The 19,442-nt window shown below is 41.3% G+C and overlaps 1 protein-coding gene across 7 annotated transcripts in view; it reads left to right on the forward strand.

The window, feature by feature from the left end:
• LOC149461668 (tuftelin-interacting protein 11-like) overlaps window positions 1–19,442 on the forward strand; it is a 305,597-nt gene that overhangs the window by 208,836 nt on the left and 77,319 nt on the right. For 3 of the 7 annotated variants that reach the window (XR_016312787.1, XR_016312788.1, XR_016312789.1), the window contains 2 exons: window positions 14,169–14,332; window positions 16,171–17,085. The exons of 1 other annotated variant lie outside the window; for it this stretch is intronic. Coding sequence is in view for 1 of the 6 variants with exons in the window: in XM_089677905.1 (XP_089534031.1) it covers window positions 16,171–16,496 (326 nt within the window). In the remaining 5 variants the exon portion in view is untranslated. Of the gene's footprint in view, window positions 1–1,927; window positions 2,211–3,317; window positions 3,487–14,168; window positions 14,333–16,170; window positions 17,086–19,442 lie in introns of those variants that run through there. 3 more of the 7 variants (XR_016312792.1, XR_016312791.1, XM_089677905.1) reach the window with 3 other exon arrangements.

Raw genomic sequence — 19,442 nt, forward strand, 5'->3', positions numbered from 1 at the left:
GTGTTGTTGTGCAGTAAACAGACATGCTGTGAACAAGCTCTAGGTACCTGTTCACACATAGTACGGTGACTGCTATTATTATTATTATACAGGATTTATATAGCGGTTTGTTCAGCGCTTTACAATATAATGGGAGACAATACAGCAACAATACAGGTCAATACAAGAGGGATCGGAGGGCCTGATCCTGGGAGCTTACAATCTAAGAGGGAGGGGCTGGTGGTACAAAAGGTAATAACTGTGGGGGATGGACTGGTAGTAGGAATAGAAGATTCCATTATTAGCTGAGGGCAGGATAGGCTTCCCTGAAGAGATAGGTTTTCAGAGATCACCTAATTGTTCTGTACGGGAAGAACGCCAGTCATGTGGTTGTTTTCTATGTGCCCTGTTCACACTGCAGTCCAGCCTGGAGCCACAGTAAAATGCAAACATGCTGCATTTTTTTGTAGCGCACACAAAAAGGAAGGCACTGCATGTCACTGTGCAGCAGCTGATCACACTGTGCTGCTTTTTTGGGGACATGCTATGACACGTCACTTTGTGTACTTCACATTAAGTTCACACAAAACAAAAAGAAGACAAATGAGCTGTGTGATGCGGTAAAATGTGCATCACTCTGCCTTGTACCGCTGGATGGCTGCAGCTGGAATGGACGGCTGCCCACACACCAAACCCATTCAGTTTACCCTCGGTTCACATCTGTGTGGGTGGTGCCGATGCGGGACCTGCACAAATACCTGCAGCTGCACCACCCACACACAGGAATGCGGGACCCGCTGGCGGGTGTCATTAATTCTAATGGTACGCCACCCGCACTGGATATGGCAACCGTACTGGGCACCTCGGTTCCTGCGCGGGCTGCGATTTCCAAAGTAGATATAGAAATATAGATTTCTTCCCTGCATGTCCCGGGGCACAGGAGTCCATTCAAATGTATAGGCTCTCGTGCCCATGCAAATTGTGGCCCGCATGACCACACAGATGTGAACTGGGGGTTAGTGTGTGGGCAGTGTGAACAGCCCCTAATTTAACCACTTCCAGTCCGGACACTTTTACCCCCGTCCTGTCCAGGCCAATTTTCAGCTTTCAGCGCTATCACACTATCACACTTTGAATGACAGTTGTGCGGTCATGCAACACTGTACTCAATAATTTTTTTAGCATTTTTTTGAGACAGATAAGTCTTTTTTTTTGGTGGTATTTGTTCACCACTGGGATTTTTATTTTTTTTGCTATATAAATGAAAAAGTTCAAAAATTTTGAAAAAAGTGCTTTTCTTATAATCTTTTGCAAATAAATAATCTTTCTTCATAAATCTTGTCCAAAATGTATTGTTATCTTTATAGTAAAAAAAAACCCTCAAGTTAGTTTACAACCAAAAATTATAATTTTTCAAAAACATTTTTACTGTTCCTTCTGCCTGGAAACTGAGAAATGTCCATGGTGTCCAAAAAGTGTCCCTTTAGGTCAAAAGAGGTTTAGATCAGCTAGAGAACAGCGATAGTAAATCAGAACCACTTGCAGAATTGAGTGATAATGATTCGTGGGGGAAATTCGTCATCAGACACTGAAAACGATTTTGCGACTTTGCTCAGCAATGTGCGAACTTGGCGCTACATTTCAAATTTCAGTGTTTTTGGTTTGCTTATATTATTGAATTAAATGTATTATTATTATATTATTATTATTTATGATTATTCCTTTTATTATAATTTATGATTTCGTGTTTCAAACTATATCATACCCGGGATGTTTACTAGACTCTTGTTCGGACAGATTTCAGTGAGTTATTCCTAAGAATTACAGCCTACAATAAAAAAAACAACATATTTCCATGCAAAAAAATGTACCGCTTTGAGCACAGAAATACTGACATAATCAGACCGCTAGGGAGGTTAACTAGTGGATGTGAATAGTTTTTTTTTTTTTTAAATATATTGTTTAGTGTCACAAAAAAAATCTGTCCTCCTCCTCCCCTCATAGCTGGCCAATCACACTTTTTGTAAGTTGTTAAATAAGTGACACTAAACTCTGAAAAGTGAGAGGAAAAAAATGCTTTCAACTGTGGGCTGTGGGCTTTGCAGTGTGCATAGAGCAGGACACATGACTGCAACTAACATGCACTGCTCATTCCATATAATTAAAAGTGAGAAGGAACAGGAGAGGTGTGGGAGCTCATGGAGGACGTTACAAGGAAGCAGGAAAACACAGTAAGAAATTATTTCTTTAAAAAATATATTACAGGGCCATTAACCAATGAATGTAAATAGATTTTTTCTGAAAAATAAGGATATTGATTAGTGTCACAAAAAAACAACCAAATCCGGCCTCCTCCACCCCTTATAGCCGGCCAATCCTCTCCTTTTTTGTAAGATGTTAAAGATGTGACACTAAACTCTGGTTTACAATAATATATCCAATTTACATATGGGTTTGATGGCTGTGGGCTTTGCAGTGTGCATAGAGTAGTGCACATGACTGCAACTAACATGCACTGCTTGTTCCAAACAAACAGAAGTGAGAGGGAACGGAGAGGTGTGGGAGCTCATGGAGGATGTTACCATGAAGCAGAAAAATACAATAAGAAATGATTTAATGAAAATAGATGACGGGCCATTAATTAGTGGAGGTGTATGGATTTTCTCTTATTAAAAAAAAAAATCCGGCCTCTTATAGCCGGCCAATCACACTCCTTTATTGTAGGATGTTAGAGCTACACTATGGTTAAAAAAAAAAAAAATTTTTTTTTTCATTTGATCCAACTTCTGGCTTTGCAGTGTGCATAAAGCAGGACACATGACTACAACTGACATGCACTGCTCATTCCATATAATTAAAGTGAGAAGGAACAGGAGAGGTGTGGGAGCTCATGGAGAATGCTACAAGGAAGCAGGAAAACGCAGTAAGAAATGATTTCCTTAAAATATAAATTACAGGGCCATTAACTAGTGGATGTGAATGGATTTTTCTGAAAAATAAGGATGATGATTAGTGTCACATTAAAAACAATCCGGCCTCCTCCACCCCTTATAGCTGGTCAATCCTCTCCATTTTTGTAAGATGTTATAGAAGTGACACTAAACTCTGGTTTCCAATAATCTATCCAATTCACCTCTGGGCTATGAGATGTACATAGAGCTGTGTATATGGCCACAACTAACATTCTCTGCTCTTTTCAAAGAAACAGAATTGAGAGGGAAAAGGAGATGTTTGGAATTTACCAGAGGATGTCACAAGATGGCAAAAACACAGAATAATAGAGACAATTTCATGAATAATAGTTTACAATGACAATAACTATAATATGTATCTTATCTATAAAATCTATATAATATTTTTGTATAATTTTTTTGTAACTTTTTTTTCCTAACATGCGCTGTTCATTCCAAGTATTTAAAAGTGAGGAGGAACAAGAGAGGTGTGGGAGCTCATGGAGGATGTTACAAGGAAGCAGGAAAACACAGAAGAAAACGATTTCTTTAAAAAGTAAATCAAAGGGCCATTAGCTAGTGGATGTGAATGGATTTTTCAGAAAAATAAGGATGTTTAGTGTCACCAAAAAACAAAAAACAAAAAAACCCGGCCTCCTCCACCCCTATAGCCGGCCAATCCTCTCCTTTTTTGTAAGATGTTAAGGAGGTGACACTAAACTCTGGTTTAAAATAATATATCCAATTCACGTGAGCTGTGGTCTGTGTGCTATGGGCTCTGGGCTGTGTGCTATGGGCTCTGGGCTGTGTGCTATGGGCTCTGGGCTGTGTGCTATGGGCTCTGGGCTGTGTGCTATGGGCTCTGGGCTGTGTGCTATGGGCTATGCACTCTGGTCTGTGCGCTATGGGCTGTGCGCTATGAGCTATGCACTCTGGGCTGTGCACTGTGGGCTCTGGTCTGTGCGCTATGGGCTCTGGGCTGTGCGCTATGGGCTCTGGGCTGTGCGCTCTTGGCTGTGCGCTATGGGCTCTTGGCTGTGCGCTATGGGCTCTTGGCTGTGCGCTATGGGCTCTTGGCTGTGCGCTATGGGCTCTTGGCTGTGCGCTATGGGCTCTGGGCTGCACATAGAGCTGTGTATATGGCCACAACTAACATTCTCTGCTCTTTCCAAAGAAACAGAAGTGAAGAGGAAAAGGAGATGTTTGGCATTTACCAGAGGATGTTACAAGATGGCAGACTATCTTAACAAGCATACTATCTTATCACTATCTTATCTATGTTTACAAACTTTTTTTTTTTTTTTTTTTGGTAACAAGAGAAACAATTATAATTTCTAAATGCACACTTTTTTTTTTTTTTTTTTTAAAGCCCAACTCTGGGCAAAACATAATAAGCAATCCATCAAGGACCCCGTTGGATGTAAATAGAGGGGGAACCCTTGGGACTGCAGGGACCGTGGCTTTGTATAAATAAAAATACATTTTAGATGGATTTTATTTTTTAGCCAGCGATCAATTCAGGGCAGGTGACAGGAATGGGCTTTAAATATAATAAAAGCCATACTCACCTAATGCCACTTACCTCATTGGGCCCTGGGTCTTTTGGCTCCTTGAGGCTTGGTCTCCGCTGCCTTTCTTTTGGGCTCTTTGGACATCAGGGCAATCAGGAGACCTTCAGATACCAGCTGTTTGTATATAGCCCCTTTGCTTGCTCGGGAAGAGCGTGAATGGGTGCTGGTTGAAGGCTCCTGGGATGCAGCGCTGATGGTGATGTCCCTCTTCTTCACCTTGGGGGCCTTTCCATCTTCAGCCCTCTTCCCGGATCTCTTTGGGAACCTCATTGGATAATGGTAGATGGGAGCCATGGTGAAGGTTGTAGCCATGTCCAGGAGCTGACCCAGGGCCTCAGTCTTCTCTGCCTTTCCTCCCTGCAGATGCGTCACAGCGGCCATAATATCCTCCTCTCTGTCCTTCCCGGTGGAGTGTGAAGAGGCCAAATCCAGAAGGAGACGAGGGTCCACTGTTCCCCAGTTGAAATCCTGATCCATCTTGTAGGTTGTTGACAGGAGAAACGCTGAAATCCTACAGAAATCCTGAAGCAACAGGAGTCTGTGTCTTCTCAGCAGCACAGCCAACCACCAACTGCCATTTTGGTGTGAGGTTGTTTACTACATAACTCCCCCCCCCCACCCCCCCCCCCCCCTCCTTTGCTGACCTGATGCCGGCTGATCTCACGCTTAGAAATTCACCTGTTAGCCCATTTGTTTACTGGATAAAACCTTATTTTACCTTAATTACTACCAGAAATCCTGTCCTATAGACACACAACTGGAATGTTAGCCTAAATTTAGACTGGGCGAGTTTAACCCTTTCTCTGCCAGAGCCGGTTTTACAGTTTTTTTTCCCACATCAGTTTACAAATTCATTTAAGGCAATTACTAAAAATTACAGAATTCCCCCAAACATGATATATTTTCGTAGCCTCCCTAGCGGTCTGATTATGTCAGTATTTCTGTGCTCAAAGCGGTACTTTTTTTGCATGGAAATATGTTGTTTTTTTTATTGTAGGCTGTAATTTTTAGCAATAACTCACTAAAATCTGTCCGAACAAGAGTCTAGTAAACATCCCGGGTAGGATAAAATTTGAAACACGAAATCATAAATTATAATTTAATAAATAATCATAAAAACGAATAATAAATTTAATTCAATAATATAATCAAACCAAAAACACTGAAATTTGAAACATAGCGCCAAGTGCGCACATCACTGAGCAAAGTCGCAAAATCATTTTCAGTGTCTGATGAGGAATTTCCCCACGAATCATTATCACTCAATTCTGCAAGTGGTTCTGATTTACTATCGCTGTTCTCTAGCCGGTCTAAAACTGCATTTGACCTAAAGGGACGCTTTTTGGACGCCATGGACGTTTCTCAGTTTCCAGGCAGAAAGAACAGTAACAATGCAGGCAGGGCACAGGACAAAGCACTCGGGACAAAATGTATGTGAAATGGTTTGATACAGGAATGTAATACTATGTGATTTTAGTGAATGTCACTTTTTGACATTTTTAAATTTTGTGCCGGTTCCATCCCCCGTACGTCCCCACTTCGCAGGGAATAGAAGACGGATGCCGGCATCGGCCGGAGGACATTACAGGGGACACTGCAGGAGGGACATCGCGGGAGCGCAGGACAAGGTAAGTGCAGAAGGGATCCTGGAGCAGCGCTATATACAGTAACCCCGAGTGCTCGGGGTTACCTCTTGTGGTGCTGAAACTTTACCCCGAGCTACACTCAGGAATACCTCCAGGGAGGTTAAAGCAGAGACCCTTGCGAATAAAATAGAGATAGTTCCAATTTATAAAAGTAATAAGGAATGCAGCGCTACATTCAAATCATAAAAATATGTGAATGTGGGATCCCCAAAATATCATATAAATTAAATAAATGTGACAGTGTTAACAATAAATATTAATAGGTGCTCCTCAATAATACCATCAACACAAATATAATAGATAGCTCCAAACATGTGAAAAAACATATGAAAAAACCATATCCATATATATATGCATAAAACAAACCTACACATATATATGATATAATCACACGTGCCTGTTGTGAAGTGAAATACCCATAATAATGGTACAAACGAAAATGTATCTCAAAGTCCAAAAATTATTATTGGTGACAAAACAGTAAACGGTGCTTCCAAATAATACTGTTAGTGACCACAGGTGAAACTCGTGCAGATTTCTGAGTGTGTACAAATCTGAGAATCCAACCACCATCTGGATTAGCCTCTCACCTCATCCCTTCGACCCTTGCGGGTCAAAGAGCAGTAGTGGATCCCTCTCACGGATCCTCCAAGCACCAAATCACTCCAAAGGCAGTTTTCTCAGAATTTAGTATTCCCACTCTGGCTCTTCTCCAGGAAAAGTTGTAGTATCAATTTGGAATATCGAACCATGGGTGCACATATCTTCACCAGTTTATTAGTACCAAAGAGATCCAGCAGATTCTGAGGAAGCCCATTTCTGTCATCTCCCTCCTGGCAGTGCCTGGACGGAAGGAGATGACAGAAATGGGCTTCCTCAGAATCTGCTGGATCTCTTTGGTACTAATAAACTGGTGAAGATATGTGCACCCATGGTTCGATATTCCAAATTGATACTACAACTTTTCCTGGAGAAGAGCCAGAGTGGGAATACTAAATTCTGAGAAAACTGCCTTTGGAGTGATTTGGTGCTTGGAGGATCCGTGAGAGGGATCCACTACTGCTCTTTGACCCGCAAGGGTCGAAGGGATGAGGTGAGAGGCTAATCCAGATGGTGGTTGGATTCTCAGATTTGTACACACTCAGAAATCTGCACGAGTTTCACCTGTGGTCACTAACAGTATTATTTGGAAGCACCGTTTACTGTTTTGTCACCAATAATAATTTTTGGACTTTGAGATACATTTTCGTTTGTACCATTATTATGGGTATTTCACTTCACAACAGGCACGTGTGATTATATCATATATATGTGTAGGTTTGTTTTATGCATATATATATGGATATGGTTTTTTCATATGTTTTTTCACATGTTTGGAGCTATCTATTATATTTGTGTTGATGGTATTATTGAGGAGCACCTATTAATATTTATTGTTAACACTGTCACATTTATTTATTTTATGATATTTTGGGGATCCCACATTCACATATTTTTATGATTTGAATGTAGAGCTGCATTCCTTATTACTTTTATTTATTATAATCACTGGTATATGATTTAATGTTAGCAGCTCCCTTTGGGATTTATACACATATTTATTTTAGTTTTAAAAAACACTTGGGAGCGCAGGAGGTTCACACCATTACAGTTCCAATTTATGTCACATAATATTTGCGCAGTGGTTTTTCAAGCGCAAATTTTTAGTAAAAAATTACACTTGCACATGGGACGTTTTTGGCTTTTGATGTTTTTTTCCACATTTACTAAACCCCCCAGCATGTTATCCTATGTGTCCATGCACACATAGACTGAAATCAGTGTTTTTTGGCTGCAAAAAAAACCCAGGACTAGTGTGTTTCTACAGGACGCAAATGGTTTTTTTTTGGAATTTTTGTTTACCAAAAGACGCAGCTAAACGCTAATGCAAAAACACTAAAAAACGTGACTTTACACAGCTAACGTTACCAGCGTTTTCAAAACGTCCCGTGTGCATGAGGACTACAGTTCATTTTAGGGCACACAAACTCCATATGTTTCCCAAGGCTTTGGTACAATATAAAAGTTGAAGTTGCGCCAGGTAAATAGATCCCCAACTTGAGAAGATTTAACACTGAGCATGTCCGTACTACAAAGATGAACTTTGCTACCCTGTATTTTTTCCTAGGCGACACAATAAAAGCCCCTCCAGATCATCAGGTTAGAATGAACTATGTATAACAGCCCAAAAATGATTGCTGTCACTGTGGCTTGTGCAGCAATACATAACAGGTGTAGCACAAGCAACGTTGTCATGCATTGGCGCCCCGATCGGTGTGTTTGTGTTGGTGTGTACATAGGTGCTGGGCTGGCCTTTTGGGGGGTTTAACCACTTTCAGTCCGGACACTTTTACCCCCTTCCTGACCAGGGCAATTTTCAGCTTTCAGCGCTATCACACTTTGAATGACAATTGCGCCGTCATGCAACACTGTACCCACATGACATTTTTAACATTTTTTTGAGACAGATAAAACTTTATTTTGGTGGTATTTATTCACCACTGGAATTTTTAATTTTTTTTGCTATATAAATGAAAATGTCCAAAAAGTTTGAAAAAAAGTGTTTTCCTTATAAAATTTTGCAAATAAATACTCTTTCTTCATAAATCTTGGCCAAAATGTATTCAGTTATCTTTTTAGTGAAAAAAAATAACCCAAATTAGTTTATAACCAAAAATTATAATTTTTAAATTTTTATATTATTTGTGTTTTTTTTAATATACTGTCACCCTACCGGTACAGTGTCACCATAGTGACACTGTACTACTTGTGGGCGGTGATGGAGATTTTTTTTTTACACTGATTGCTTTTACACCCACAGGGGTGGACTGACCATTTGGAAACTCAGGCACTGCCCGAGGGCCCGGGGTCAGTAGGGGGCCCCATGAGATGCCCCTGGTACCTTTTTCATAGGCTTTTTTGAGTTTGGGCAAGGACACAAGGTCCCCATGATCCCCTATTGCCCGGGGGCCCCATGAGTTGTCAGTCCGCCTCTGTACACCCATAAAGGCTATAAAAGCAATTATTTCTCCTCTCTGGCTGCATTCCTGCAGCCATTGAGAAATACCATGCGAGCTGTGATTGGTCACAGCTTGTCACATGGTACAAGGCTGTTGTGATTAGCCTTGTACTATGTGATCTCTGTGATCATTCACAGGTTTCACAAGTAGTAAGCAATGATGTCAGAAGTGACATCTTGCTTACTACTGTTCATGTGATCACTGATTGGCCAATCAGTGATCACATGATCGGGACCTCACACAAAGGTCTGGTACAGCGATCGGTGTTCTGCTGTGTCCTCTGGACACAGTGGGTACCTGCTCGCGCTGCTCCGTGCTCCCAGGGAGCGCACACAGGTTAAAAAGGCGGGCGCCATTTTGAATGGCAACCCTCTCCTGCACTGTTCCCGTCTGGCCGTTTATATACATGGGCCGGACGGGAAGTGGTTGGGTGGAAGTTTATTTTTTACATTTTTTTTTTTATTTCTATCACAGAGGGCAGGAAAAGTCTCTTATCTGATATAATGAGGTTGATTTACTAAAACTGCAGAGTGCACAATCTGGTGCGGCTGTGCATGGTAGCCAATCAGCTTCTAACTTTAGCTTGTTCAATTAAGCCTTGACAATAAAACCTTTATAAATGAAAATATAAATATATAAATGAAAATGTCCAAAAAGTTTGAAAAAAAGTGTTTTCCTTATAAAATTTTGCAAATAAATACTCTTTCTTCATAAATCTTGGCCAAAATGTATTCAGTTATCTTTTTAGTGAAAAAAATAACCCAAATTAGTTTATAACCAAAAATTATAATTTTTATATTTTTATATTATTATATTATTTGTTTTTTTTTTAAAATATACTGTCACCCTAGCGGTACAGTGTCACCATAGTGACACTGTACTACTTGTGGGCGGTGATGAAGATTGGCCAATCAGTGATCACATGATCGGGACCTCACACAAAGGTCTGGTACAGCGATCGGAGGACACAGTGGGTACCTGTTCGCGGTGCTGTGTGCTCCCAGGGAGCGCGCACAGGCTAAAAATGGTTATGCAAAGCTGCACCAGATTTTGCACTCTCCAGTTTTAGTAAATTTGTGTTTTTCTGTTCCTGTTCTGTGTGATGTGACACGTTATAGTACATTACAGATGTCTAAACTTTTCAAGGAAATTCAGCATTATCAGGTGGGAAGGAATATAATCCCTCTCCCCCCTCAAGACTGTATGCTGAGTGAGGTCCCAGGGCAGGTACATGTGAACCTGCATTTATCTATAGCACAAATACAGCCATTTCCCCCCTTTTTTCCTTTCTTGTCTTTTTTTTTCTAATTCTGTATTCAAGAGAAACAGATGGTCCAGATTATATACAGTGCGGCAAAAAAGTATTTAGTCAGCCACCAACTGTGCAAGTTCTCCCACTTAAAAAGATGAGAGAGGCCTGCAATTGGCATCATAGGTAGACCTCAACTATGAGAGACAAAATGAGAAAAAAAATCCAGACAATCACATTGGCTGATTTGGAAAGAATTTATTTGCAAATTATGGTGGAAAATAAGTATTTGACAACAAAGGATATTTAACAAAGTATTGAGATGAACTTTTGATATTGACCAATGACAGAGGTCAAACGTTTCCTGTAAGTCTTCACAAGGTTGGCACACACTGTTGCTGGTATGTTGGCCCATTCCTCCATGCAGATCTCCTCTAGAGCAGTGATGTTTTGGGGCTGTCGCTGGGCAATACGGACTTTCAACTCCCTCCAAAGGTTTTCTATAGGGTTGAGATCTGGAGACTGGCTAGGCCACTCCAGGACCTTGAAATGCTTCTTACGAAGCCACTCCTTCATTGCCCGGGCAGTATGTTTGGGATCATTGTCATGTTGGAAGACCCAGCCACGTTTCATCCTCAATGCCCTTGCTGTTGGAAGGAGGTTTGCATTCAAAATCTCATGATACATGGCCCCATTCATTCTGTCCTGTACATGGATCAGTCATCCTGGTCCCTTTGCGGAGAAACACCCCCAAAGCATGATGTTGCCACCCCCATGCTTCACAGTAGGTATGGTGTTCTTTGGATGCAACTCCGCATTCTCTCTCCTCCAAACACGACGAGTTGTGTTTCTACCAAACAGTTCTATTTTGGTTTCATCTGACCATATGACATTCTCCCAATTCTCTTCTGGATCATCCAAATGCTCTCTAGCAAACTTCAGAAGGGCCCGGACATGTACTGGCTTAAGCAGGGGGACACGTCTGGCACTGCAGGATCTGAGTCCCTGGCGGCGTAGTGTGTTACTGATGGTAGCCTTTGTTACGTTGGTCCCAGCTCTCTGCAGGTCATTCACTAGGTTCCCACGTGTGGTCCTGGGATTTTTGCTCACCGTTCTTGTGATCATTTTGACCCTATGGGGTGAGATCTTGCGTGGAGCCCCAGATCGAGGGAGATTATCAGTGGTCTTGTATGTCTTCCATTTTCTAATTATTGCTCCCACAGTTGATTTGTTCACACCAAGCTGCTTGCCTATTGCAGATTCAGTCTTCCCAGCCTGGTGCAGGTCTACAATTTTGTTTCTGGTGTCCTTCGACAGCTCTTTGGTCTTCACCATAGTTGAGTTTGGAGTGTGACTGTTTGAGGTTGTGGACAGGTGTCTTTTATACTGATAACAAGTTCAAACAGGTGCCATTGATACAGGTAATGAGTAGAGATGAGCGAATCGAACTTGGCGAAGTGGAATTCGTTTCGAATATTAGGAAAAATTCAATTCGCATCGAATCCGAATTTTAGCAAACTTCGGATGCACGAATCGAATTTTCCCCGATCAGCCGGCAAAAGTGTCACTGCAGAGAGCTCCGCTATTTCTGACAGTTCTCTGACAGTTCTGACAGTTCATTTACAGCGGTTGAAACATTGTATCTATTTGTTTCCATTTAGGATACAGATGTTTTTATTCGGAAATAAATAGATACAATGTTTCAACCGCTGTAAATGAACTGTCAGAACTGTCAGAGAACTGTCAGAAATAGCGGAGCTCTCTGCAGATACACTTTTTGCTGTACTGGAATTCTTCTTTTCATTCTTCTTCTTCTTTTCATTCTTCTTCTTCTTTTCATTCTTCTTCTTCTTTTCATTCTTCTTCTTCTTTTCATTCTTCTTCTTCTTTTCATTCTTCTTTTCATTCTTCTTCTTTTCATTCTTCTTCTTCTTCTTTTCATTCTTATTTTCATTCTTCTTCTTCTTTTCATTCTTCTTCTTCTTTTCATTCTTCTTTTCATTCTTCTTCTTCTTTTCATTCTTCTTTTCATTCTTCTTCTTTTTTTCATTCTTCTTCTTCTTCTTTTCATTCTTCTTCTTCTTCTTTTCATTCTTCTTCTTCTTCTTCTTTTCATTCTTCTTCTTTTCATTCTTCTTCTTTTCATTCTTCTTCTTCTTTTCATTCTTCTTTTCATTCTTCTTCTTCTTCTTTTCATTCTTCTTTTCATTCTTCTTTTCATTCTTCTGCTTCTTCTTTTCATTCTTCTTTTCATTCTTCTTCTTCTTCTTTTCATTCTTCTTCTTCTTCTTTTCATTCTTCTTCTTCTTCTTTTCATTCTTCTTCTTCTTCTTTTCATTCTTCTTCTTCTTCTTTTCATTCTTCTTCTTCTTTTCATTCTTCTTCTTCTTTTCATTCTTCTTCTTTTCATTCTTCTTCTTCTTTTCATTCTTCTTCTTCTTCTTTTCATTCTTCTTCTTCTTCTTTTCATTCTTCTTCTTCTTCTTTTCATTCTTCTTCTTCTTCTTTTCATTCTTCTTTTCATTCTTCTTCTTCTTTTCAGCTTCTTTTCATTCTTCTTCTTTTCATTCTTCTTCTTCTTCTTTTCATTCTTCTTCTTCTTCTTTTCATTCTTCTTCTTCTTCTTTTCATTCTTCTTCTTCTTCCTTTCATTCTTCTTCTTCTTCCTTTCATTCTTCTTTTCATTCTTCTTCTTCTTCCTTTCATTCTTCTTCTTCTTCTTTTCATTCTTCTTCTTTTCATTCTTCTTCTTCTTCTTTTCATTCTTCTTCTTTTCATTATTCTTCTTCTTCTTTTCATTCTTCTTTTCATTCTTCTTCTTCTTCTTTTCATTCTTCTTCTTCTTCTTTTCATTCTTCTTTTCATTCTTCTTCTTCTTCGTAGTGCCCCGTGACTGCCCAAATGAGTGAAGTGTGCGGTGATTCTATGATCGACGGCACTCATCTGCATGTCATACTGACTGACAGTATTATTTCTCTTCCCCAGCAGACTCCAAGGGCATTTAAATTAAAGGTACAGTGTTCTGCACTAATATAAAGGCTCTCTGAAGCCTAGAAACCCTTTAAATAAGTTAAATTCGCGGCGAATAAATTCGCATCGAATCGAATTTCTCCCGCAAATTCGGCGAATCAGCCGAATCGAATTTTTTAATAATTCGCTCATCTCTAGTAATGAGTGCAGGACAGAGGAGCCTCTTAAAGAAGAAGGTACAGGTCTGTGAGAGCCAGAAATCTTGCTTGTTTGTAGGTGACCAAATACTTATTTTCCACCATAATTTGCAAATAAATTCTTTCCAAATCAGCCAATGTGATTGTCTGGATTTGTTTTCTCATTTTGTCTCTCATAGTTGAGGTCTACCTATGATGCCAATTACAGGCCTCTCTCATCTTTTTAAGTGGGATAACTTGCACAATTGGTGGCTGACTAAATACTTTTTTGCCCCACTGTACATACCTACCATAGAGGAGGGAAATAAAAAAAGGGTGAAAAGAGAAGGAAGGGTGTTCAGATGCCCCTCCCTTCCCCCTGCATCCAAGACCAGTACCATGCATTATACAGAAGGCCAGGGTTTAAGGTGCAATCCTCCATATAGATGCTTAATGAGTTTGGTCTTTATAAAGTACTATATCTAACGTTAGATCTGGACAGCTATGCAGCTTTCCTGTATTGTAGGAATACATTAACTATTTTATGCTTGTGTTGCATTATCACAGGTTTGGTGACCACCGATGGTCTGGCAGTGGATGCAGTTGGCACAATTATATTGGACAGACATTGGGACCAAACGAATTGAAGTAGGAAACCTGAATGGCTCCATGAGGAAGGTTGTGGTGAATTTAGAAAGCCCGAGAGCTATTGCTCTATATCACGGGATGGGGTGAGCAATAATTACTGATTTAGGCGAACGGGTATCCTTTCCTATTTATTCATCGAAGGGCACCTGTCATGTTAGAACTGACAATATACTGCAAAGGAATAGGATATGAAAGGAAGGCATTGTTTTAAGTTATGAATGTATGCATATTTGGAAAGTGTGATATTTAACCCCTTCATGACCCGCCCATTTTATTGCTTTTTGGCACTGCGTTACTTTAACTGACAAGTGCGTGGTCATGCAAGGCTTTACACAGATGACATTTATATAGTTTTTTTCACACAAACAGAGCTTTCTTTTGGTGGCAATTGATCACCACTTTTTTTTCTTGCTCTATAAATGAAAACAGACTTCCAATAAAAAAAGGAGGAGTTCAAGCCGTTTTTGTGTTTATTAAAAGTCAGCAGCTACAGAAACTGTAGCTGTTGACTTTAATAAGCACACACTCACCTGTCCCAGGGTCCTGCGATGTGCTCAACCGCACCGTCTCTTCTCTCCCTCTTCTCCGCCTGGTGCCAGCATCTCCACTGTGGGCACCAGGCTGTGACAGCTTGCAGCTTCACAGCTGAATGCCCACTGCGCATGCGTGAGTCGCACTGTGCATCTTGATTGGTCCGGCAGTCTTCTGGGACCTGTGAAGGTTCCCAGGAGACTGCGGGAGGAAGGAGGGGGGCCAAGCTTCCGGCTCACTTCGTCGTGGCAAACTGAGCCAGAAGTGGGAGCGGGTACCTGTAAAAACCTGGTCTTTACATTCATGCATTCTATGCAAGCTGCTTGCTCTGGGGGCACTTGTGTGCTCATTCCCAAGCCACCTCTGTGTGTCTATGGGACTCACAGAGCGTGGTTCAGCCCCTCCCCTGCTCCCTTCTCAATGACTGTGATTGACAGCAGCAGGAGACATTGACTCCCACTGCTTTGTCTAAGTGAGGAGAGAGAGACCCAGGAGATCATCGGCTCTCGTACACATTGCTGGATTGGACTCAGGTAAGTATTAGGGTGGGCTGCAGAGGGAGCTGCACACTGAAAGATTAGCCTTTACAAACACTTTAAATATAGCCAGACTTGATTTGATTAAAAATAATAAATGTATTATCTGTGTGCTAAGATCCTAACCATGGGCAGCCTTTGCAGTATGGAACTCCATATTTAAGGTAATATAAGACTCAAACCCTTTTTGCCGTATGCATGGAAATCTCACTACTGTTTATATACGGAAGATAATATGACAGTTCTCACACTTGTCTTATATGCACACCGTAACATTACAATGTTCTGACATTACAATTTTAAAAGGACAGATCTTGGCATTATAACAAAGTGGAAGAAACTGGGAACAACAGAAACTCAGCCACGAAGTGGTAGGCCACATAAAATGACAGAGCTGGGTCAGCGCATGCTGAAGCTCACAGTGCGCAGAAGTCGCCAACTGTCTGCAGAGTCAATAGCTAAAGACCTCTAAACTTCATGTGGCCTTCAGATTAGCACAACAACAGTGTGTAGAGAGCTTCATGGAATGGGTTTCCATGGCCGAGCAGCTGCATCCAAGTCTTACATCACCAAATGCAAATGTAAATCTCCCCCAATGTGTCCTGTAGTGTTGTAGGAACCAGTGGGAAAAACAGCCTGCAGTGGGAGACCTGGAAGTGGGGAGGCGGTTTCTCACCACTCAATAAATTCAGATGACAGCCAGAAACCTAGCATTTTCAAGAGAAGGCCAGCAAAGACAAGCTATTTATTTTTCAGCTCAGGTTTCCTTTAAATGGCTGCAGCACTGTTTTCCATTCTCTGTCCTTGTTCTGTTTTTTGCTGGATGTATGCCTATGTCTTTGATTCCTATCCAGGCCCATACAGGCAGCCAGGTGCCCGAGAAAGCATTGCATACCTGACCGAGAGGAGGAAAGACTTCCAGTATGAGGCCATGCAGGAGCGAAGAGAAGCAGAAAGCATCAAACAGAGAGGCATTGGGGTCACCATAGTGCCCATGAACTTCAAGGACCTTATCCAGTCCAAAGCAGAGGAGCACAACATTGTTTTCATGGCGCTGTTTGGCAAGAAGCACGAGGGCAATCAACTCTACGACTTCAACTGTATTGTGATTTACATAGAGGCATCGTGTGTGTCCAGAGAGAAAATACGTGGGTGCCCACGTCGCTGCAGAGCCTTCTAGACATGGCCAAGTAGACTTGAAAGTGGGTCCTCCCATCAGCACGACATTGTACAACGCTCTGAGATGGCCAGGCAGACAATGTATTGTACAGGATTTCTTTCTATTCATTGGCACTGTACAGAGAGCAATACAGAGTCTATTGGAAACAACCACTTACCTTGTCTGACACCCATCTGTGCTGTACAGAGCTCATAATCACATTGCCTGCTGTACACTTCACACAGCCAAGATCATTGGATATACCGGACAATAAACTGTAGAAGAAACCAGATTTGTTATTTTAATATTTGCTATTGTCTTCTATGAAACCGATAGGTTGTCTTTAAAGTATGAAAGGCGGGTATACGAGCGCTAGGAAATATGTAAATGATGAGCAGCTAGCATAAAGGTATAACCTCTGAACCTTTGGTGTAAAATCTTTTGATAATGTGCTCGTGGCACGAAACGGATTAGGGTGGAGCCTAGCCAGTGACATCACGCCGCTTGGGCCACGTGGAGGCCGGCGGCCATCTTTACTATTGTATATGCTGATGTGAGTGTATTATTTTCTGTGAATTCATTAATAAATTGGAAAATACTGCACTATCAAGATCTTTGCTTGGGCTCGTTTATTCCGAGCCTCTCCCTTTCAAGGTGGATCCCTTTTTGGTGCCCGATACCTGTCATTGGGAAGGTCTCCCTGCTGGATGGCTTAGCATCTATGATACCTGGATTATGACCCCCTGCTGGATGGATGAGTAATGTTACCTGGAGAGTGATGACATGCTCATCACCTGTCCTGCTGCTGGTTTGCTAGATGATCTCCTGATCCTCGCCTTTCCAGATCCAGATGACCAGGAGTGGTCTGACAACTCAAAGGCGCTTGTATTTGCGCTATCTGGTTAGTGCAATATATACTAATTCACAGTCACGGGAGTCACAGATTTCACTTATGCTTTATTATTGGACGTTTTACTAATATTGTATGTGATTTTATATTTATTATATGTCACTTATTGCACTTGAAACGTCACTATCATAGACGTTTTACACTTGCTATTACTCTAGCGCTCCAAAGCGCATTCATACGAGATAGGTTGTCTTTGTATAGGCAGCGGTGTATAATGCAGAGCTTTGACTCAAATTGGGTTCATTCAGCAAGATGAACAGCGTGCAAAGTGCAATTTACCATTGCAACCAATCAGAATTGCACCATGGATGCAATAGTAAATTGGAATCTGGCTATAGCTATGAGAGTTACTAAAGTTTCTTACCTTTCCACTGCTCATTGACTTGTTGAATGGCAAAAACTGTAAACCGCCTATTTGTATAAATGAAATATGATGGATTTTGTAGTGTGTTAAATCATTGTTCTTAAGTGTTGACTGTGTTCAGACATTTTTCTTTAGAGAATTCCAGGTTTCCTGGTACTTTAACCCCTTCATGACCGAGGGTAAAACAAATTTTAAAGTGAGCGTAAACGCCCTTTTTTGCTTTGTACCTACATGTACTGTAGGCCTATAATACCTGTAGGTACCGGAAATATCTCCGAAAAGTGCACCGTTTAGGAGATACAGTAGCTGCTGGTGATGTCACCGTCGCATGTGGTCTGATGGAATGCCATATGTGTGCCCTTCCTCCCAAGCCTTGTGCTGTAAACAGTGACTCCTGCACGCATGCACAGGAGTGACATCATCACGGCTCGGACATTCAGGCGGCTGCAGTCAGTGAACCCAGAAGAAGACCAGGTGAAAATGGAATCCCAATCAGTGGTGACAGGGTGCCGCTGGAGGGATCCGTTTTACAGGTAAGTCTGCCATAATGTGCAGGTATGTGGTGCATGCCAGTACAGTTGCAAGAAAAAGTATGTGAACCCCTTGGGATTACGTGGAGTTTTGCATGAATTGGGCATAAAATGTGCTCTGAACGTCATCTAAGTCACAACAATAGAAGAACACAGTCTGCTGAACATAATACTACACAAACATTAGATGTTGCCATGGTTTAATTGCACATAACATGTAAACATTCACAGTGCAGGGAGGAAAAAGTATGTGAGGCCCAAGCTTAATGACTTCTCCCAGAGTTAATTGGAGCCAGGAGTGAGCCAACCTTGACTCCAATCAGTGTGATGATATTGGATGTGTTGCTGACAGCTGTCCTGCCCTTAAAAAACAGGGGTTCACTTACTTTTTCTTGCAACTGTACATTATGACTTTACCCTGCGGGGGGACCATGTTTTTTTTTTTTTTCTCCAAGCAGCGGTTTACTACTGCTTTATCCCTGGTTCACACCTATGCGGCCGTGCGGGCCGCGTTTTGCTCGGGCACGAGAGCCCATTCATTTGAATGGACTCCCGTGCCCATGACATGCAGGGAAAAAATTCCCTGCACTACTTTGGAAAACAAAGCCCACACGGGAACCTCGGATCCCAGCACGGTTGTGTTTCCCAGTGCGGGCGGCGTGCCATTAGAAATAATGGCATTCGCCTGTGGATCCCCAATTCTTTGTGCGGGTGGTGAGGGCACCACCCGCATAGATGTGAACCATGACCCAATTTTGCAACTTTGTGTTAGCAAAACTGTACACATGATCGCAACTACTTAGTGTATGCAGGTGGGTTTTACTGCGTTTTTTTTCAGGACAAATTGGGCTTTTATTTGGTGGTACGTTGTAGAGGATATCTCCTAATTTTTTTTTTTAACCACTTGCCTACCGGGCACTTTTACCCCCTTCCTGCCCAGTCCAATTTTCAGCTTTCAGCGCTCTCGCACTTTGAATAACAATTGCGCGGTCATGCAACACTGTACCCATATGAAATTTTTGTCATTTTTTTCACACACATAAAGCTTTCTTTTGGTGGTATTTAATCACCAGTGGGGTTTTTATTTTTTGCACTATAAACAAAAAAAAGCAAAAAATTTGAAAAAAACCAAAACAGTTTTTCTGTTTCTATTATACAGTAAA

The sequence above is a fragment of the Staurois parvus genome, unplaced genomic scaffold, assembly GCF_062004578.1.
Source record: "Staurois parvus isolate SC_StPar_1 unplaced genomic scaffold, SC_StPar_1.0 ptg000195l, whole genome shotgun sequence".
Classification (NCBI taxonomy): domain Eukaryota; kingdom Metazoa; phylum Chordata; class Amphibia; order Anura; family Ranidae; genus Staurois; species Staurois parvus.